Source organism: Sinocyclocheilus anshuiensis, unplaced genomic scaffold (assembly GCF_001515605.1).
Source record: "Sinocyclocheilus anshuiensis isolate Anshui unplaced genomic scaffold, SAMN03320099.WGS_v1.1 scaffold105, whole genome shotgun sequence".
Lineage (NCBI taxonomy): Eukaryota > Metazoa > Chordata > Actinopteri > Cypriniformes > Cyprinidae > Sinocyclocheilus > Sinocyclocheilus anshuiensis.
Window position 1 is genome coordinate 114,016 of NW_015537942.1, and position 21,615 is coordinate 135,630.

The window sequence follows — 21,615 nt, forward strand, 5'->3', positions numbered from 1 at the left end:
CTCTGTGTAAAGGGAGCACATCTTACAGTGTGTGCATAATTATTAGGCACGTTGATATTCTGATCATATTTTTTCCAAGCACATTTTACCAATTCCAAACCACATCAATCTTAATAACTACTATTATTTTTGTATTTAATCATTTAGAAGTGATACTGTATATAATTGTCCATGAAGGCTAGAAATGAAAAACTCCTTATTAAGGTGTGCAGAATTATTAGGCAGGTTTTTTTTACGGATGAAATGAGCCAAAAAAAAAAGAGAATTAACTCAGACTGAGAAGACAAAAATTATTGCATCCCCATGAGAAATATTAAAAACGAATGCAATACAGAAATTGCTAAGTTAAGACATGACCATTGGTCAGCAAAATGCTCACTGGGTCAGCGGGGTCAGAAGTTTAATGTAAATGTTAAGGGTAAGTGAAATGTTAAGTACTGTGAGGTCTTTCATGACACTACATATGCTGGGGTGTGAATTTGATAGGTGCTTGATATAAAATAAATGGTGCTTGAAAAAGTCCTTGAATCTGGTGTTCATGAAAGAGTGGGAACCCTGTACCAAACTGTTGATTTGGCCGCTCCTAATGTTCCTGCTATCTCTCTGATGGATCTGTTTTGTTTCTGAAGCCTAACAATCGTCTGTTTCACTTGTATGGAGAGATCCATTGACTGCATGATGTGGTTCACAGCAACAGCTTCCAAATGCAAATGGCACACTTAGAATCAACTCCAGACCTTTTACCTGCTTAATTAATGTAGAAATAACGAAGGAATAGCCCACATCTGTCCATGAAAGAGCTTTTTAGTCAACTGTCCAATTACTTATGGTCCCTTGAAAAAAGGTATATATTAAAGAGCTGTAATTCCTTAACCTTTCCTCCAATTGTGATGAGAATACCCTCAAATTAAAGCTCAGAGTGTACACTTTAAATTCATTATATAACTGTAACTTGAATATGTTTTGGTCAGCAGCTAAAATAATAAAAATTGTGCTTGTGTCCAAATATATATGGACCTAACTGAATTCAGGTGGTTTTGATCAGATCATGATGACTGGCACGTGTGTGTGTGTGTGTGTGTGTGTGTGTGTGTGTGTGCAGGTGTACGACACAGCTGACGGCACGCTGATTCAGCCACTGAAGGGACACAAAGACACCGTGTACTGTGTGGCTTATGCTAAAGATGGTAATGATATCATCCTGTATCTGATTAACTGTGAGTGCGTCTGTGTGACTTTCCTCCTCTCTGTCCCGCAGGGAAACGCTTCGCGTCCGGTTCAGCAGATAAAAGCATCATCATCTGGACCTCCAAACTGGAGGGCATCCTCAAATACACGTGAGCTTCTGTGCTTATAATAATCATATAATTATGATGACGTTTATTATCTTAGTGTTTCATTTAGTCACAGGTCCCATCATGCCGTGCTGCCGTCCGTCAGACCAGACTTCACTGATAGTGTGTTTGGGTGTGTTTTCTCTCTTAGTCACAATGATTCAATCCAGTGTGTGGCTTACAACCCCGTCACACACCAGCTGGCCTCGTGCTCCTCAGGAGACTTCGGTGAGTGTGTGTGTGTGTGTGTCAGCATTCACAAACCCATTCACTACTGTGACACATCAATGACAACTGAAACGAGAGACTGACAGGTGCTTAAGAACCAGTTCTTATTAGTCACCACTGATAAGCTACTAGTAAATATAATGTAGAAACTTAAATTTTCTGTGAAGCTGCTTTGCAACAATTGTATCCTGAAAAGCGCTATACAAATAAAAGTGAACTGAATTGATTAAGCACCTGTCAGTCTCTCGTTTCAGTTGTCATTGATGTGTCACAGTAGTGAATGGGTTTGTGAATGCTGACACACACACAGGGAGAGTCTATATTTTGCAAATTGTCATTTTTGGGTGAACTAAAGTGTCATGTTAGCACCTGGTATTAAGATGTTTCTGGTGATCCACCGGCTGAATATCGGATCGGATCACTGAGTCAAACACAGAGTTATGTTTCAGACACATGATGCTGTAATAGCAGAACAGCAGTGAGTGGATCACAGAAAACACACGTTAATGTCCAGAGGAAGCAAATTTCTGAGCTAATGGCAAACTCAGCTTTGATTTGACAGATAAGATAAGACGTGTATGAATGCGAGTGAACGTAGTGCAGTCAGAAGGCTGTTTGTGTGATAAGAGGTTTGACAAACGCTGCTGCAGTGTTCTTTTCTCTGACGTGTTTGCTTTGGGTTGCAGGTCTGTGGTCTCCGGAGCAGAAGTCTGTCTCCAAACATAAAGTCAGCAGTAAGATCACGTGCTGCGGGTGAGTTTGAGGAGGTTTATCACGGTGTGCTGCGGTGAAGGGCTGTGTGATGTGTGACGTGTCTGCTGGTTCAGGTGGACTAATGACGGCCAATACTTGGCTTTGGGCATGATGAATGGAGTGGTGAGCGTCAGAAACAAGAACGGAGAGGAGAAGGTGAAGATCGAGCGTCCGGGCGGCTCCTCATCGCCCATCTGGTCCATTGCCTGGAACCCGTCCAAGTAAGTGTTCGTGCTTGACCTAAAATTATAGGCTCAGTTAACTTCAGTTTACTTAAGTTGAATATTTAAGTTTATTTATTAAGTTGCTATAACTAATTGCAGCAGCATTTTTTTTTACAGTGATGGAGTGTTATTTTAGCGTCAGATGCTCTTCTAGTTTTTGTTAATAGTGTTTATTTGTGTACATTCATAATGAGTGCTCAGTTTGCACATCAGACAGCAGGGGGCTCTGTTGCTCTAGTCATTCAGTTCATCTACAGCCACACACTCCACTGTCTCTGATCTGTGCTGTTCGCTGTCACTGTTGCTCAGACTCCTGAGAAAGTGTTAAACTCAGTCTGGCAATGCAGTAAAAGCTCTCTGAACTCTTCAGTGCTGGTCCTGGAGAGCCTCTTTCCTTCAGAGTTCCTGAACACCATGAACACCATGAATGATTTAACTAGGGTTGGATCTGATCTGTGTCACGTCCCTGATGTCAGAGTCTAGCTCCGACATGAGAACAGCACACTGAGCCTGTAAACCGTCTTCACGCCGTAGTTTTGGAAGTGGAAATCTCCTTTTCCCCAAACTTCAGCCTACAAACAAGGTGTTTTACCGGTGTAATCAGAGGTGTGCAGGAACAGCAGTGTGTCATCTCACCGTCACATCACATTTAAACAAAAACAAGTATGTATATATGCTTTATATACGTCTAGAGCTGTCAGAGTGTGAATTCACACCTACTGTCATTTGATAAAAATGGGTATAAAAAGTAAAGCTGAATTACAGGTGCAGTAATGTGTAAAGCTGGTAGTATCTCCATATGAAATAATTAGCACTTTCACAGACATGCAGTGGTTTACATACACGTATGCATGTTTATATCAGTGTGTCTTTGAAATGCAGCTCATTGCATTGTGGGTTTGCATATGAGCACCTTCTCCTCAGTCAGTAGGTACTGTAGGTGATGGATGATGATGGAGTCTGAGCAGCAGATGTCTCAGATAAAGCACACAGGACAGGACAGATGTTCCTCAGTGTTCTTGAATGGCCATGTGTCACACTGTGTGTGTGTTTCAGGGATGAACACAACGATATCTTGGCAGTGGCTGATTGGGGACAGAGGCTGTCGTTCTACCAGCTCAGTGGGAAACAGGTTTGTGTGTGGAATATGTTTTTATTATGCTGTGACAATACAAATGATCATGTCAAACTCACGCCAGCGAGAGATTTAGTGTTGACTGAGAAGTGCGCACTGATCAAGTAGCTGAACACTATCACTCATAGGTCCTTTTGTTTGTTCGTCTGTATTTTGATATTGTCTAGCAGAAAAAGAAAACAAAATCTATTTTATATTTTTACTTTAACAATGTAATCAATATTCTTTTTATTAAAGCCAAGTATGAATGTGTTTTTAAGCATTTTACATTTATTCCAAAATAATAACTCAATGCAGCAACATTTATTTAATCATTTTATTTGTGAACTTATGTTCAGCTATTCTTCTTGATAGTTAAAGGCACAATATGTAAGATTTTTTTATTAAAATATCCAAAAACCACTAGAACAGTGTTATATATTTTGCTGACTTGTGTACTTACATTATCCCAAATGTTTTGAAGAATGTTTAAATCCAGAGAAATAATCATATTGCGATGGAGACATTGCATCCTGCCACGTGACTTTCCCCCATTCATTCTCAGTTACCCCCCACTAAACCCAGCGCAGGCTTGAGGGTGTCTGTTCAAACTCAATGGGCGCAGCCTCCTGCTGTAACTACCTGCTGGACACTGTCTCTTTAGAAAAAACTGTCATTTATACACTTTTTAATGTTTTAATTTGTAATATTGGTGTTTTTATATTTTTGTACTACACACGTTTTTCTGACCCAGTATTTTGAAGAGGCACTGCCTCCCTTGCCTCCTCGGAGGAAATGCCCCGGCTCTATTGTCTGTTGTTTTCAAAGTTCTCTTTATCAGTATTGTTAAATTTCTGTTCCTGATCAGCAAACCTCATCTTCAAACTGTCACTGTATAATCCCGTTCCTCTATACCGCCTCTCGCATAATGCTCAGCGGGTGTGGATAATATGTAAATATGTTAATGAGCTCATGGTTGAGATGTCATGGAAAAATCTGAATTTTGCTGATTATATTCAGTAAGTCTGAGTTACAGTATGTTTACAACAAAATACACTGACTTGATGTTGCTTGTAAGTTTTGAAGTTACCAGCATCTTGAACCTGAGACGTGATTAGCTGAACAACAGAAATGAGATGTGATACTGAACACTTGTCAAGATTTACAAAACTGACCTGTGTAAAGTGAGAGTAGAGAAAACCTTTACAAACAGGGATTTGAGTCTTGACTTGGACTAGAGTTTGATTTGACGTTAGGTTTCACTCAGTAAACCTGGTAAATTACTGTAAATGACCAGACTGACTTTGTTCATTTATGCAGGGCAGATTCTGTCTCTCAGTGCTAGTTAAGGATAAACAATTTGTCAGTTTTATATGCTCAACACACTTTTAGCAGCCGTCTGGTGTGTAATTCAGTCTGAAGGTGGCGCTCTAATGTTAATTCACAGACCGTTAGAATTATACTTTCATTCATGTACTCCACCTAGGAAGAACAGACATGCCAACTAGTTAGTGACCTGATGCACATAGCTGAAGCTGACTGGTGTGGTCTTGATCTGGAGCGTAAGGTCACAAATCGAATCCATTAGAGCAGCTGCAGTTCCATTTCTCGCCACAGATTCACACTAAAGGTGTAGCGCTGTCGAGCTGCGGAGGCTCAGACACCAGTCTGATATCACCGTCTCTTACCGTCATACACAGTGTATGAGACACTACAGCAGTGTAGTGATTGAGATCATCACCTTGTTAGTTCAATTCATGGATCTCTCTCCTAACAAGCTAATGATCTCAATCAGGTGTGTTAAATAAGGGAGACATGCAAAATGTGCAGAGCAGGGGCCGGTCTGGAATTGAGAACCACTGCACGACACAACTTTCTGTGAAATCTCTCAGCTCTGACTGCCCGAACTCTGCAGACCGGCTCTGACTTTGGGCACTATTGTTGACTCGTCTAGACTGCGAATCAGTCGTGTAGTGTATTCCAGCCTGAAGCAGCTCTTGTTTAGTTAATCATAATTCCAATCTGATTAGTGCTGCCTGATCTTTGCCTTTACTTGTCCAATCTCCTGCTTCAAAAGGACAGATCTGTGTTTCCCTAAAGCGTCAGGACCATGAAACACTGAGACCATCATATCTGCAAAACACTCCACACAGACTATCCATCACAACTGGGACTTAACATAGTACAATAGGTCATTTCAGATGAGCAGGAGTATTTTCCTTACGTTATCTATAAATACATGGAGCTGAGTGAAAGTGATCATGTTTTATAGAAGACGTCAGCTCTGCTGGAAAACATGATTACACACACACACACACACACACACACACACACACACACACACACGTGTGCTGCCTCAGGTGAGCATGGGAAGTGTAGTAATTAAGGGAAAATATGCAGCGCTCGTTATGCAGCTGTAATGTAGTCGCCTCCAGTGCTGTCTGAACAAACATGCTGCCTTCATTACTCTGCTATTCACAGAGCTCGTAAAGTCCCTGTCCTGAACGCTGCAGCTCTTTACAGGGAACAGAACTAACGAGGGGATGTTCCCTAAAGCAAACCACTGCGGCATGGTTTTTTTGGCCAAATACTGAGATGTGAGAGACCAGACACAAGACAGACATGCATTCATAACAAATGAAAAACATGACTGTCCTGTTAGCTTTCTCTCTTCCTCTCTCAGCTCTATGTATGCAGCCACAAAAAGGCATGTGTAAAGGTAATTGGGAATTGAATGAATGGTTGCATACTACTATGGAGCCAAGTGGTTAAGAAGTACATTTGCGTTTCTTCTTTTAGCAGACGCTTCTATCCAGTGAGAAGCTCGTAGTTTATCGAGTATGAAGGGGGCTGATGGTTAACATCACCCTTGAATGTGTGTGTGCGTGCGTTCATCAGATGAACAGCAGCAGCGTTTCTGTGTTTTGCACACAGCCATAGGCTTTTAGCTGCTTTGAAAAAATGTTTCGTGCTCGGAGAACATTTCAGAAGTGAAAATACTCATCAGCCTCTTAAAACCATAATGCTTTTAACTTTGTAATAACTGGAAACAGCAACTTATCCAAAAAAAATGAAAAGGGCTGTTATTCAGTAGTGTAGTAGCTTCTCCCAGTGTTGAGGATAACTGGAGGAGCTTCATCATGAATATCTGACTGCTTCGCTGCATCGACTCAAACTAGCTCTGATACAACCAGAGATTGCAAACATCTGAGCCATTTATCAACAACATATATGATCAGTTTTGTGCAGGTGATTTTAAGGGTGTTCTTTTACAAAGCTGACAGTGCAGATGTGCATGTTTTTGTGAATGGTGTGTGTGTGTGGGGTGATAATAAATGTCTGTATAAGGTTCCTGATACTAAGGCTTTAGGTTTAGTTTGGCTTTATGCTGAACTGCATCTGTAGACAGAATTGTGAAGATCTGCATCAGATTCATAGCATAAAGATAAATTCCCTGAGGAATATCACCACATTTTTATGTTATCCCCCCAGTATTTCAGATTACGACAGGACTTAAGCTGATCAGAATAAGTGTTTATTTTAAATATTTGGCTGTTTTTTACTTCTAATAACCACAGAAGGTTGGCACAGCATTTCAGAGTTGCTGTTAGATGATCGTGTTTTATGGCAGTGAGTAGTGCAGCAGGTTATGTGAAAGCAGTAAAAGAGCCACAGCATGTTCTTATGCTTCTGCAGATCGGGAAGGACCGGCAGCTGAGCTTCGACCCGTGCTGCGTCAGCTTCTTCTCTAAGGGCGAGTACATCGTGATGGGCGGCTCCGACAAACAGGCCTCGCTCTACACTAGAGACGGGGTCCGGCTGGGCACCATCGGGGAGCAGAGCTCCTGGGTTTGGACCTGCCGAGTCAAGCCAGACTCCAACTATGTGGTCAGACATCTCTCGGGTTATTCGTGGATCATTCATTCATGAGGGTAGTTAGGTGTGCTAGGAGCTTTATCAAGTCAAGTCAAGTTGATATACAGTGGAACGAAATGTCGTGCCTCACAGGACCACGGTGCTACATAAATACAGGCATACAACAATGAAGTAAAACAGTAAAACCTATACACAACTAGCCTACTGACTGATTTTGACTATAAATATACTATATATATATATATATATATATATATAAATGTTTACCTATACATAAATTAAAAAAATACAAACTATACGAATGCTTCACATAAACACTGTACCTATACACAGCTAACCTACTGACAGATTTTGACTATGAATATACTATATATAAATGTTTACCTATGCATAAATTAAAAAAATACAGACTATACGGATGCATCACATAATACTGTACATGTGCAAAGAGAAACATCGTACATCATGGACAGTGGTTCCACATGACTGAATCATGTTATTTGGACATGTCTAATTTTAAGTTGAGTTTACTCAGTTTGCTTTAGTTTATCCTACATGAAGTGTTTGAGTAGAGATAACATGTTTCCATCGTGTAGAACCACTGTTTATGCAAGTTCAGCCAAATAATGGCCATCATAATACAATATTAGGCATTAATGAGTCTCCCTATTTTCTCATCTTGCTAAAAATTGCATAAAATAACACTTTATTTTAACATTTTGTCTCCCCATATCCAGTCCTGTGCAAAGCATGGTGGGAAGTGTAAAACTTATTTTGAGCTACATGTTCTTTCAAAATGAAAACATCAAGTTAAGCCAAAAAGTAACCATTTCAAGTCTGCTTAACATGATGCAACCATGTTTGAACGAAAAACCTGATACAATGGTGTTAAATCAAAATGAACTCTATAAATAAAGAAAAGCCTGTGAATCTCACAAAAATATGTCTAGTTCGCCTTTCATCTCAAAAGTCAAATAAAAAAAATGGTTATTGTCATTATATTCATTGCTAAATTTGTTTTAATATATTACTGTGCAAATAATAATACATATGATATATAATAATATATTTTTTGTTGCCTTAGAGTTATGAGAATTAGTCAGGGGGAGAAATAATGTCACAATGCAAAACCCCTTAATGGTCCTAAATAGACTTTGACAATTTAGACAAAATAGACAGTTTTTTTCCATTCAATCGATAATTTCTTCCTTTGTTTCTTCTTTGAGGGGTGAAATATGTTTGTGAGATTGGCTGTTGTCATCACTCGCCTCTATTTAAAGCTATTGTTTATTAATAGAAGGAGAGATTAAAGGTGTAAACTCTTACAGTGCATATCTAATCAGAGCGGAGATGTGTGACTGAGTTAATTAGTTATGTGAAAATCACCTCACATATTGGGTTAAAAACCACAGCTCTGTTTTTCTCTCAAACTGTGTTTTATAAAGCAGTCACCAGTCTTTCACAGACATTAGAACATCATTATAAAAAGGAGAGCGATCAATTGATATGTCACCCTTTTTGTGTTTTGATTTGCATTCTTTAATTAGTGTGGTTGCGAGCTCTTTGATGGATATTTGTGGTGGTTGAGCATCACACTCTTCAGAAGCTTGTGTTGTGCAGGTTTTAGGCTGTCAGGACGGCACCATCGCCTTCTTCCAGCTAATCTTCAGCACGGTCCATGGCTTATATAAGGACCGCTACGCCTACAGAGACAGCATGACCGACGTCATCGTACAGCACCTCATCACTGAGCAGAAAGGTGACCAGAAAATCCTCCAGCACATACAGGTTCATCATATTCAAACATGCTGCTCTCAAACTCAAGAGAACATGTTTCACTTCAGCCGTAAGCTCTTACTGCAGCATGTGTGTAACTGTATGTTCCTTTAGGTTTAGTCTCCATTTGTAAATTAATTAGTTTACAGTAGGGATGCACAATATTATCAGACCAATATCGGAATCGGCCGATGATGGCTTTAAATGTAAATATCGGCATCGGCCCGATATGAAACATTATGCCGATATGTCTTGCCGATTAGAGGAATACATTAACTCACATGTGCTCAGGGTGTGTTAGCGATTAGATCACGTCAGCATTGTGGCTCATTCTTGAAGCAAAGTTTTGTCTGTGATGATTGGATTCACTGTTTTGGATCGCTGCATTTAATCTGTGAAAGCAGGTACAGAATGACGAGTTTGGTGTATGATAGAGTAAACAGTAATAGCACGTGCAGTGGCAGCAGTGGCAGCCGCCCCCAGGTCCTAACGCCTGCTCAGTAAGAAGTTTTAATCTGTAGGGGGCGCTGTTGGCCTACTTTTAATTAAATGAAAGCAAAATACACAAATAATATTTAGACTGTGTTTCTGATTAAACAGAGCAGTAATTGATGCCATAAAATCATGAGTATGTTTTGATTTAAAGGTCAGAAGCTATAGCTTACATGAAAATAAAATTTCTTTATATATACTGATTTATTCATTGTGTAATCATGTGTAATATTGTATATCATGTGTTATATTTTGTAAACAAATTATGAGCTCTAAAAGATTTTCAAAATTCTTACAACTCTTTTGCTTTAGACCATTTACAAATGTTAAATCATAAAATAAAATGTTAAGGTTACCACTGCATCTTTCTGAGAAAAAAAAATGCAGTGATTAATATATAGTTTATTTATAGTTATTTTCAAATCTTCAATGTATTGTCATTATAAAATAACTTCATTATTGTTTATTTAATTTTAACAAATAAGTTTGTTAGCCAAAAATGCATCGGCTATTGGCCAAAATGAGTAGAAAATTATCGGCATATCAGATATCGGCAAAATCCAATATCATGCATCCCTAGTATACAGCATATATGTATGCTACTGGTGATAGTGGCGAGGAGACAGATTAAATGGTTAAAATACAAATTATCTTTGATCATATGCGTGTCGCCCATGTAAGGAAGGAGAGATAAAGACTCTGCATATGCAGATTTCATTTTTTTCTTACTTTTTTAAACTATAGACTGTCCATTAAACTTTGGCCATTTTCATCATCTTTAGAAAGCATAATGAAGCAATATTAAATTCAGTAGGGATGCACCAATAGGATTTTTTTGGCCGATGCCGATACCGATTTTAACAATCAACTATTAGCTGATACCGATACCGATGTTGGTCAATTGCATAAAGCAGGGCTTAAAAACAGAAGAAAAAAAAATCGATCGGTTCACTCCGAGCAGAATCGGTGTTTGAATGTTTCTGTTCCTGTGTTCCTCTGTATTATTACCATTCAGAAACCGATTTTAGTAGAAAAAATACCGGTTAATAACGTTATTTTTAAAACGTTTTCTTTGCCTATAATAATAATAATAAAGTACAGCGTTTTCTTTACTCAAAAAGAAAAAACACGAAGAGAGTCTTGATCTGGTACTTGTCATAGCCAATACAGCATCATCTTTTCTAGATTTTGACCAAATGTATTAAACAAAAGAAAAAAACTGGCAACGCATTAAAGACATTAAAGTATTTTTTCAAGATATTTAAAAATGTTTGCAGCATGAATAAAAAAAGCTACTCCTATAAGCGTTTTGAGAGGAAAAAAACTAAATTAGTAGGCTGTACGTCACATTTTATTATTACATTCAGAAATAATGTAAGCTAAAATACCAGTAAATAAAGCAAAATGTTTACAAACATTATTACAGACACAATTAGGCTATTTTAGTTCCCTTCTCTCCACAACAAATCCTCTAAAGTTGTATTTAGGCTAAATGTAAATTAATTTAAAAGTGAAACTGAAGCCTACCTCTCTCATTCTGCACGAATCCAAATGTTTCTATATCCGCGACGTATCTGGATGCTTAAATATTATTTATTATGTAAACTATAGGCTTTGTTCTTCACTGGCATTATAGACGTACAGTGAGGCGCTGGTCACGCTGATCAGGACAGACTGTACTACGCACTAGTCAAATTGAGCAATGTAACTTTTTATGTTTCTTTAACTGTATTTTATTTTGATAATGAACAGGCTGCGATGTCAAGTTAGCATAAATCTGTTGTAGGCCTATGTGCGTGTGAGGCACCGACGCGATCACTGCGTTGTTTTCCCAACTGTTACTCAGTAATTTATGGTCATACCACATTGTTTTCCCAACTGTTACTTCGTAATTTATGGCCATACCAACGCTGGTTTCTCATACAGATAGAACCAAAACATCATTCAAAACTGTAAAGCTTTTGCAAAATAAAGAAAACAGCTTTCTGCCATCTTGGTTTCCTTTCTGTGAACTTTGGAGCGCGTTACAATGATCCAAACTAACCACAATTTTTTCTTTCGTTTTGTTAATCTTTTAATGATTTAAGTGAAATATATTTTGTGTATAGACCTATATATTCCTTTTTATGTAGCCTATATAGTTTTATTCTGTTTTCTCCGTTCATAGAAGTGCTGCAGGTGCGTAATGTGACCTTGTGTGAATCCGTGTTCTACACTATCCTGCCATTTTTGCTGGTTTCAAAGCTGCATATTACCTGCCATTCATTTTCACTTAAATGTAGGCCTAATGCTTGGCGGATCGTGACGTATCCACAGGTAAACTAACGTCAGTGCATTGCCATTGCGACTTACCTACGCTGAATGTACAGCTGAGCGTTTCACTCGTTGGATGCATCAGCGTCATGTTTGCATAGGCCGTACTATGCCGTCTGACAAACTATATTTTGTACAGATTTTATTTTGTTTTAGCAAGTATTTAATTATTTTGCCCAGAGAAAAACGTTGGATTATGCAACAGACATGCAACTCATTGTCTCCATGCAGTTAATTAATGAACCATCAGTATCGGCCCTTTTCATGCTATTTCCGATATGCCGATGGCTTTAAAATAATAAAAAATCGGCCAATAAATATCGGCGGCCGATACTTCGGTGCATCCCTGAAATTCAGTAAATGTGTTTTAAAAGACAAGATGTTTGCATTAAAGTGCTAACTTTGACATCCATAAAAATGCATTTTGTTAGATCTTTTTATTATTGCGAGGGCATCCCTGGACCCAAATATGTAAACCTCAGATACTGTGTGTACAGTCACAGGCCCAGAATTCCTAGCGATAGCCTTCAATGTGATCCGTCTGTGTCTTTGTCTGAATGTTCTTGACTTTTCCCCAACCTTCTCTCTTAGTACGGATCAAATGCCGTGAGTTGGTGAAGAAGATCGCCATCTACCGCAGCCGACTGGCCATCCAGCTTCCCGAGAAGATCCTGATCTACGAGCTGCTCTCCGACGACTCCTCCGACATGCATTACCGCGTCAAAGAGAAGATCTGCAAGCGCTTCGAGTGCAACCTGCTCGTCGTCTGCTCACAGCACATCATTCTGTGTCAGGTAAAGAGCCAGAGTACTAAACTGTGAGGAGTTTTTGAGAAGGAATCTTCAAGAAAAGTGTTTGTCTGGAGGTTTCTACGCATTCTGGTCCATCAGTGGTATTTTTGCTATGACACTGGCATCACAAGACTTTCTGTGGCTAAAGCTGCTGCCAGGTTTTCAGATTCTTGTTTTGTCTTTTAATTCTGCTCTTGTCAGACTCTGAACTGAATTCTTGATTTCATGATCAGTATCCCATGAATGATTCCACTAGATGGCGCAGCTTCATATGTAATAGTTCTCAAGCAGAGACACATGATACATTTTTTTATCTGTTTATTTTTCATCTGTTAATATGGCACAATCCTTCTCATAATTCTGCAGCCGAAGTGTGGCTGTCCAGAAGGCTCTAGTGTTTGTGATCAGCCCGTGCCTGATTCTGACATCTCCGTTTTTCAGTGAAATCTGCAAAAATAAGTGCAGAACAGCAAACCCTACCATTGTTTGTGAATACTTTATAACTCAAATAATTTACAGTGGAGGCCAATATGTTTGCACAAAATATGCACAAAAATCTCACTGGATTATTACAATTAATGGCAAAATGAATGTTTGGAAATGTAAACTGATATTTCCTACTGACACACTACAGCAAAAGATAGAAATAACTGACTTCAAACCATTTTTAGCTGGTGACAGTACTAGTGTTCTAATCATTTTGGCCACCGCTGTATCATTATTTTTTACCACATTCCAGTGATGACCATGGGCTCTTTTGCATTACAGTTATGTGACCAAATGAAAGCGTCTCAATGGTCCTAAGAATGGGCTTTATTCAGATGCATACTGTGTGTGCATGATCTCATATGAAAGACGTGTGGTCACACAGTGTTATCTGAAGCGTGATCAAACACGGAGCTGTAGGATGACTGAGAGGCAGTGTTTGGCGGTCGGGTCAAATGTTGACCCGTCTCTTGTGATATGAAGCAGCCCATTCAAACTCCACACTCCAGAAATACACACAGAAAGTGTTTTGTCTAGACGAGTTGGTCAGAGTGCCTTCAGAGTGTGATTTGTTTAATGTATTTAGTCATTTATTATCCTTAACGCTTTGATCCAGAGTGATCCCCTGCAGAGAACTACAGTTAAAGAAACAGCTGAACATTCATTTCCTCATTATAAAGGTCATTATAAAGTCAGTCTTTCCTCCATAAACACACACAAGTGTTTGGCAGAATCTCAGTGCTGCCCTTCTCTGTGCATCAGAAGCATAAAGTGATAAAAAATGACAACATTTACCATCTTAAAAGTATCGTAAGTCTGGCCTGATTGTCCAGCATGATAGAGGAAGAGCAAAGCCCAGAGAAACCTTCAAAATTTAACTAAAGCACATGCTAAACTACAGCTGCTCTCTTCTGACACTCGGCAGACCCTCCGTGTCTAAACATCTCATCCAGCAGGCCTTGATCACTATCAGCTCTCCAGCGACTTTATGACTAACAAATGGCCACTTTAGTAAGGAGGAGCAAAACAAATGTCTTTGTTCATTGTCAGTCCAGGATAAGGCAGCCAGATAGCTGACCGACCCACCAGTATTGAAGCTGAGCCCCAATTTCATGCGTCCCAGCAGACTTAGTAAGACTTGCTTTTCAGTTGATGTGTAGTGTTCAGTAACAGGAGTGAGTCAAAACTACATCCGTTGCTTGGTGATGATAAACCAAACATATTTTGCAAGGGAAAATCAAACACATTTGTGATCCAAGTGCATCTTTTTAGTAAACTTTTAAACCGTGCTTACAACGTCTAGCTGAAAAAAGCCACAGTCTGTTTCTTCACGTGAAAATGCAAGTAAAAAACCATTTTCCATCACTCACAGTGATAAACTGGACATTACAGATTATATTTGATCAGCTGCAAAAGCGCTTGAATGATACAGCAGTATTTGACGAGCGCAAACGTTAGTAAATCTCGTTGCGTGATTAATTTGAATACTCTCGTCCCATAAATTTTGCGTATGAAAGGGAAACTCCTACAAATGCATTTTTAATAAGGTCAGGCGCAAAAATAACTGTCCACCTTTTTTTCAGCGCTAATTCTTCACTGCGCATCTTTAGTTAAACCTGACAGTACTGTTTTAACGCCAAAAGAAGGTTTGCGCCGGCAAAAGCTGCCCCTATATATCTGTTGTTTCATTGCTTCTTTATGTAAGATTTTTTTTTTCCTTCATTGTTTGCTCTCTTTCAAATAAATGCTGCTTGCTTGGGTGTTTTGTTATTAAATGCACTGTTATTCAGTCATTTTGTAAGTGTGACCTAGCTGTCAGGATATATTTTGGGGCCACTATATATAAATATGTTGAGTGATTAAAAAAGAAAGAAAGTGAGATGATTTACATGTAACCTGTGTGTGTGTGTGTGTGTGTGTGTGTGTGTGTGTAGGAGAAGAGACTGCAGTGTTTGTCCTTCACGGCCGTCAGAGAGAAAGAGTGGCTGATGGAGTCTCTCATTCGCTACATTAAAGTGATCGGCGGCCCGCCGGGACGAGAGGGGCTTCTAGTGGGGTTGAAGAATGGAGCTGTATGTGATCTTGAAAGTCATAGTTATTGCTATTGTGTGATGCATTTTGTTTCTGTCTAGTGCTACATGAATGCAGCTTCTTTTCTTCCGTCTCAGCAGTGTAAATAGTTTGGTTTGTATTGGCCCTCAAAGCGTTTTATGTGTGTAGATCCTGAAGATCTTCGTGGACAACCCGTTTGCCATCACGCTGCTGAAGCAGAACACTTCAGTGCGCTGTCTGGACATGAGCACATCACGCAGCAAGCTCGCTGTAGTGGACGAACACAACACCTGCCTCGTGTACGACATTCACACCAAGGAGCTGCTCTTCCAGGTCACGATGAGCTTCAGTCTGAGCCTGTGCATGACCTCTGACGATGTGCCAGCAGCAGCACAGTTAGCAATCAGATGCCCTGACTGGTGTCCCTGTGTCTGTGTTTCTCTGATTCTGTAGGAGCCCAATGCCAACAGTGTGGCGTGGAACACGCAGTGTGAGGACATGCTGTGTTTCTCTGGCAGTGGATATTTGAACATCAAGGCCAGTAACTTCCCAGTGCACCAGCAGAAACTGCAGGGCTTTGTGGTGGGTTACAACGGATCAAAGATCTTCTGCCTTCACGTCTACTCTATGGCCGCAGTGGAGGTGCCTCAGGTGCGAGAAACCGGTTCAGTCTCCCATTGATTGGGAAATGATGGAGAATGAGCTTGGTAACGGGTGATCTGTGTGTAAATGAAATCCACATGGGATGTTTAACAAAAGTAAAGTTATTGGCAGTAGGCCTGTTAACAAGGCTGAGAAACTACATTCAATTGTTTCTTTTAAATATTTCCAGTATTCCAAATCTAATCCAGTTGTAAAGACATTTCGCACCTCCTGATGTTGTGGAGTAAATGGCATGGTCCTGGTTAACATGTTTTGTTGAAACAGCAATCCTGTCAAAAATGTTTGTACCCCTGAATAACATGACTTTGGCACATCCATTTCGAATGAGACTTTTCCTTTTCATCCTCTTGGACATACTTGGACCACGTTAGCTGATTGTCATTCTGGTTGATCTGTGCAGTCTGCTCCGATGTATCAGTACCTGGAGCGACGCATGTTTCAGGAGGCCTATCAGATCGCCTGTCTGGGTGTGACGGATAATGACTGGAGGGATCTGGCCACAGAGGCTCTGGAGGGACTCGATTTTCACACCGCCAAGAAAGTGAGGCACGCACCCACCGCTTTCACCCTGTCATCCTGTTTTTAACATGTTAAAACATATTTGTCTTTGTGTCACTCTCATCAGGCGTTCATCAGGGTTCGAGATCTGCGCTATCTGGAGCTCATCAACAGCATTGAAGTAAGACATCACACACATGCCTCATGTTACACTCCTCATCTCATCTAATTCTTCAATTAGAGGCCATTTTCTGCCCTATAGGTGATTTTAAATGTAAAAAAAAATTCAAATTATTCTAGGATAGATTTGTACTTTTTAAAAAGAATTTTTTTTAATATGAGAAGTACTAAAACTGCAAAATGCTGCATTTTCATACATTCTAATTACTATAAATTACTGTCATTTTTTTCTTTTTAATGTACTTGCCACATTTCTGAAACAAGGCCTCAGTGATGTATGTGAATGAGCTCCTGTGGGCTTGTGCGCTTGTATTTTCTTCCTAAGAACTAAACAATAATTTTCAGTTAGATAAGTATTTATATCATCATTTGTATTGTGTTCAAGTATCAAAAGTGTTCCTTAGTGAAGAATTATGTTTGTCCTCTCTTATTTCACTGTGCACATTACTCTTTATTATGTCTCATCAAGCATGCTGAGCTTTTCAGAGTTGAACATTGTGATACACAAACCCTGACCTGTTTCAGTAAATGTTGTTCTTATGGGGACATGTTTTGATCCCCATGAATGAAGTGTTTTGAGTGTAAAAATGCCTGTAGTTTTGTGTGAGGGGTAGGTTTAGGTGTAGAGTTACCATTACACCTATGGAATGAACCCATAAAACCCAACGTGAGAGTGTGTGAGTGTGTGAGTGTGTGAGTGTGTGAGAGTGTGAGAGTGTGAGAGTGTGTGTGTGTGTGTGCGAGAGTGTGTGAGATGAGTATCTGTCTGTGTGTATGCGTGTCTGTGTGTGTGTGTGTGAGTGTGTGTGAGAGTGTGCTTTTTGAAACATGAGTGTGAGAGTGTGAGAGTGAGTGAGAGAGTGTGAGAGAGAGTGTGGGAGAGAGAGTGTGTGACCTCTCGATTATGATTAAATCATCATTGCCCCTCCCTGTGGAGTTCAGATGTGCAACACAAAATGACTGCTTACACGCACACACACACACACTCACACACTTATCCACCCGTAGGCATCAGAAATTCAATAGTTCATTCTTTCCATTGAGAACTGCAGACATCAAAAGCATTTCTGAACAACACAAACTTTCCTTCCCAGAAAACAAACCACCCTTATCTCTCTCTCTCACACACACACACACACACACACACACACACACACACACACACTGTTCATATTCTGATTTAAAGGAACAGACACATTCTACCATCACTCATTCCAAACCTGATTGTGTTTCTTTTATACAACACAATATGAAATGTTTTAATAGCAAAAGTTTCAGCCAAATTCTCTGCAGTATAATGTTCAGGGGCCGTCATCCTGCAGTTGTGTGATTGTTTGTGTGTAGAGTTTTGTATGCTGGTGTGTGTGGTAATGGTCTGCATGTCTGTACGTGAAACACTACATCTGTGCGTCTTACTGTACGTGTGTTTTGTGCAGGAGAGGAAGAAGAGGGGTGAGAGTAATAACCAGCTCTTCCTGGCTGATGTCTATGCGTATCAGGGCAAGTTCCACGAGGCCGCCAAACTCTACAGGAAAACCGGCCATGACAGCCGAGCGCTCAGCATGTACACAGACCTGCGCATGTTTGAGTACGCTAAGGTGTGTGTGTGTGTGCCCTCACTGCTGCAGTTCATTCTGCCCACCTAGACAGGATGCGTCAGCTGTCTGACTTTTTTAATACATATAGCAAGACTGTGCAAATGACTGTACAGAATACACAGAAAAATATGTATGTAGACTTTGTGATCTGGATTTCTGTCCTTACAAAACTGTAGTCCATTACTGAAGAGAAATTACATGCTGAAAATTGTAGTTAGTAATGTAATCTATAAACGTTTTGATTAGTTTTAGATTACCTAGCTCATTTATCACATTGAGGGGTCTGCGTGCTGCTCACTGTTCATCACTTTGTTTGGTGTACAAAAGTTTACCAAACAGTTAAATCATATATTTAAATAAAAAATAAAGCTGCTACACTGCTTATTTGTTTGTTTTACAAAAACTTCTTATTCTTCTTATTAAAAAAAATATTTGTATTCTTCTTCATGATGTTTTAGTATGAAGAGGTATATTTAAGTCACTGTATGTATGAGTTGTGTTTTTAATATATTTTTGAATACGTTAAAAATGCAAGTCCACACATATTGACTTAACCCAACCTACGCTGTGGGAATACACAGACCCGGTTTACATTAGCTGTCTGTAACCACTGCGGACGTGATCAGTGTAAGCATAGTATGTTTGTATTGAAGGACTTCCTGGGCTCCGCAGACCCCAAGGACACCAAGCTGCTGATGAAGAAGCAGGCAGACTGGGCCAAGAACAGTAAAGAGCCTCGAGCGGCTGCGGACATGTACCTGACTGCAGGAGAACACATGAAAGCCATCGAGATCATCGGAGAACACGGCTGGATGGACATGTGAGCCACACACACGCATGCTGCCGTCATATGATGGACACACTCAGGCCTTTAGTGACTGTAGATATTACAGGAAACGGTGGTTTGTTCCAGTGGTGTTAAACCGAAGCGGTCACAGCAGCATGCTGATGATATGGCCTGATGGTTAGCAGGCATCTTCCACAGATGTTTTGAGTCAAGGTCACATATGGAAGACCTGCGTCATGTCATGATCTCCTGTTCCCTCTCTCTTTATAATACAAAGATTACACACACAGACAGCACAATGGCTGACATAAATCAGCGTCCTCTCTCTCTGGCTGTGTGTAGGTTGATAGACTTGGCCCGTAAGCTGGATAAAGCAGAGAGGGAGCCGCTGTCCAGATGTGCCGTGTTCTTTAAGAAGTTCAATCATCACGGTTATGCTGCTGAGATTTATAATAAAATGGGCGATCTGAAAGCGCTGGTCCTGCTTCATGTGGACACTAGACACTGGGATGAGGTACGTGTGTGTGTGTGTGTGTGTACCTGTTATTCACTACGTTATGAGGACCAAATGTCCCCACAAGGAAAGAAGCTAATAAATCACACAGAATGAAGTGTTTTGAGAATGTAAAAGTGATAGGAACACCAGTGTGCATGTGATTATCTTATCTAAACATTCTGCTGCTGTTTTGAAATGTCATTTGATTGGCTGCATCTGAAACAACTGATGTAACCAACTGGTGTGGAGACAAAAAATAGTTGCACAGACACACTACTGTAAGCATGTAAGATAAGCTGCTGCTGCATGAGTAAACATATATAAATCCCGTAGCAGATGTAGACAGGTGGAGCTGGGGGAGGTGGAAGGTTTCAGTTATGTTTATATTATATTCACCACAAAATATTCAGATATTGTTAAAATGCAAAAGCAGTTTAACTTGATTCACAATGTTTTATATACGTATATATATATATATATATGGCTGTTTTGGCTTTAATGATCAGTGGTTGAGGGTAGGGCGGCTGCTCACATCTTCAGCAGATGCAAAGACACTAATAGTTTGTTTCTGTGGTCAGTGAGATGCCGCCATACATGTGACTGTTTGCTGAACATTGACAAAACTGATGTATAAAGGACATTTTGCAAGTGACTGATGGACTGGTGTGGCTGCTGCTTGTTTCAGGCGTTCTCTTTAGTGGAGAAACACTCTCAGTTCAGAGACGACGTCTATGTGCCGTACGCCCAGTGGCTGGCTGAACACGACCGCTTCGAGGAGGCCCAGAGAGGTCAGTCAAACACACCCTTCACATACAGGACTGGAGAGAGAGTGTGTGGATTCTGCTTCGGCAAACACTCACTCTGCAAATTACAACTGGCAGCAAGATACGTTTCTCATCACGCCTATGGAAAGCACTCATAATGATGGCTCTGTGTGTGTGTGTGTGTGTGTGTGTGTGTGTGTGTGTGCGTGTGTGTGTGCATCTCTGTGTGTGCGTGTGGCAAATATTAAAGAGGAAAATATCATTAATTCATATGCAGCTTGAACTGAGGCGAAACTCACAACAAATTAAAGAGCGTAAAAAGACATTTATTGTTTGTATTTTATCATAAAATTGACAGAATGCTGAGACTTTGTATTAACGAAGCTGCGATTATTGAGTGGCTTGCGTGCTGCAAATAATGGACTTGAAAACTTTAAACATAATTTCCAAGCATTAGCCTATACCATAAATAAAACAGCTTGTGAATAGTCACGATTCACGTTGTGTCTCTGTGTGTGTGCGTGTGCGTGTCTGTGTGTGTGTTTAACTGGGAGGTAAGTTTGTTGTACATGACATTATTGTCTGACCTTCCTCAGTGCCGTATATCATGTGTCTTTGGATTAAGCTGACATACAAGAGTTGATGTGCATCTGTGATAATTACATTTTGCTTTAGAAAGCCGGCAAAATGCTTTATTTTTGTCACAAGTCCCATCTCGGTTTGTTTTGTACAAAAGTGTTGCATTAGCATCAGCATTATTGGTGTGTCAGTGCCTCAGACACACCAATAATTAGGTGTGTTAATTAGGTTATCTCAGACACACTGCTCTGATGAAGCATCATGGGTTTATAACCCACACACAGCTGAATGCAACGCTGCAGTCACTCTTCAGGTTTCAACTCACATTCAGTACAAGAGTTACTTACTATTTTTCAACAACCTGTGGCGTTAGGCATTAAGAACATTCCCGTGTTAGCTTGTTCATTTCAACAGCTTTAATATTAAATCATTTATTACAAGTATAAAATCAATGTATGTTACGTCCACCACAAAATCAAAATCAGTTTAACTTGATTCCGTCGTTCTTAACGCTTGGAGTGATCAGCAATTGCTGTGGTTTCCATTTCCATGGTAAAAACATTTTACTGATTGGTGGATCAGACTGCTTGTGGCTTTGAGGAAGAAATATT

The 21,615-nt window shown here is 39.9% G+C and overlaps 1 protein-coding gene across 2 annotated transcripts in view; it reads left to right on the forward strand.

Moving 5' to 3' along the window:
• ift122 (intraflagellar transport 122 homolog (Chlamydomonas)) overlaps nt 1–21,615 on the forward strand; it is a 35,008-nt gene that overhangs the window by 5,120 nt on the left and 8,273 nt on the right. For both annotated transcript variants that reach the window (XM_016454043.1, XM_016454052.1), the window contains exons 3-20: nt 1,103–1,187; nt 1,259–1,337; nt 1,486–1,562; nt 2,249–2,315; nt 2,390–2,536; nt 3,596–3,671; nt 7,350–7,541; nt 9,150–9,288; nt 12,702–12,904; nt 15,322–15,459; nt 15,608–15,772; nt 15,893–16,090; nt 16,503–16,643; nt 16,728–16,781; nt 18,217–18,378; nt 19,032–19,198; nt 19,508–19,679; nt 20,347–20,449. In XM_016454043.1, coding sequence (XP_016309529.1) covers nt 1,103–1,187; nt 1,259–1,337; nt 1,486–1,562; nt 2,249–2,315; nt 2,390–2,536; nt 3,596–3,671; nt 7,350–7,541; nt 9,150–9,288; nt 12,702–12,904; nt 15,322–15,459; nt 15,608–15,772; nt 15,893–16,090; nt 16,503–16,643; nt 16,728–16,781; nt 18,217–18,378; nt 19,032–19,198; nt 19,508–19,679; nt 20,347–20,449 — 2,365 coding nt within the window. The remainder of the gene's footprint in view (nt 1–1,102; nt 1,188–1,258; nt 1,338–1,485; nt 1,563–2,248; nt 2,316–2,389; nt 2,537–3,595; nt 3,672–7,349; nt 7,542–9,149; nt 9,289–12,701; nt 12,905–15,321; nt 15,460–15,607; nt 15,773–15,892; nt 16,091–16,502; nt 16,644–16,727; nt 16,782–18,216; nt 18,379–19,031; nt 19,199–19,507; nt 19,680–20,346; nt 20,450–21,615) is intronic.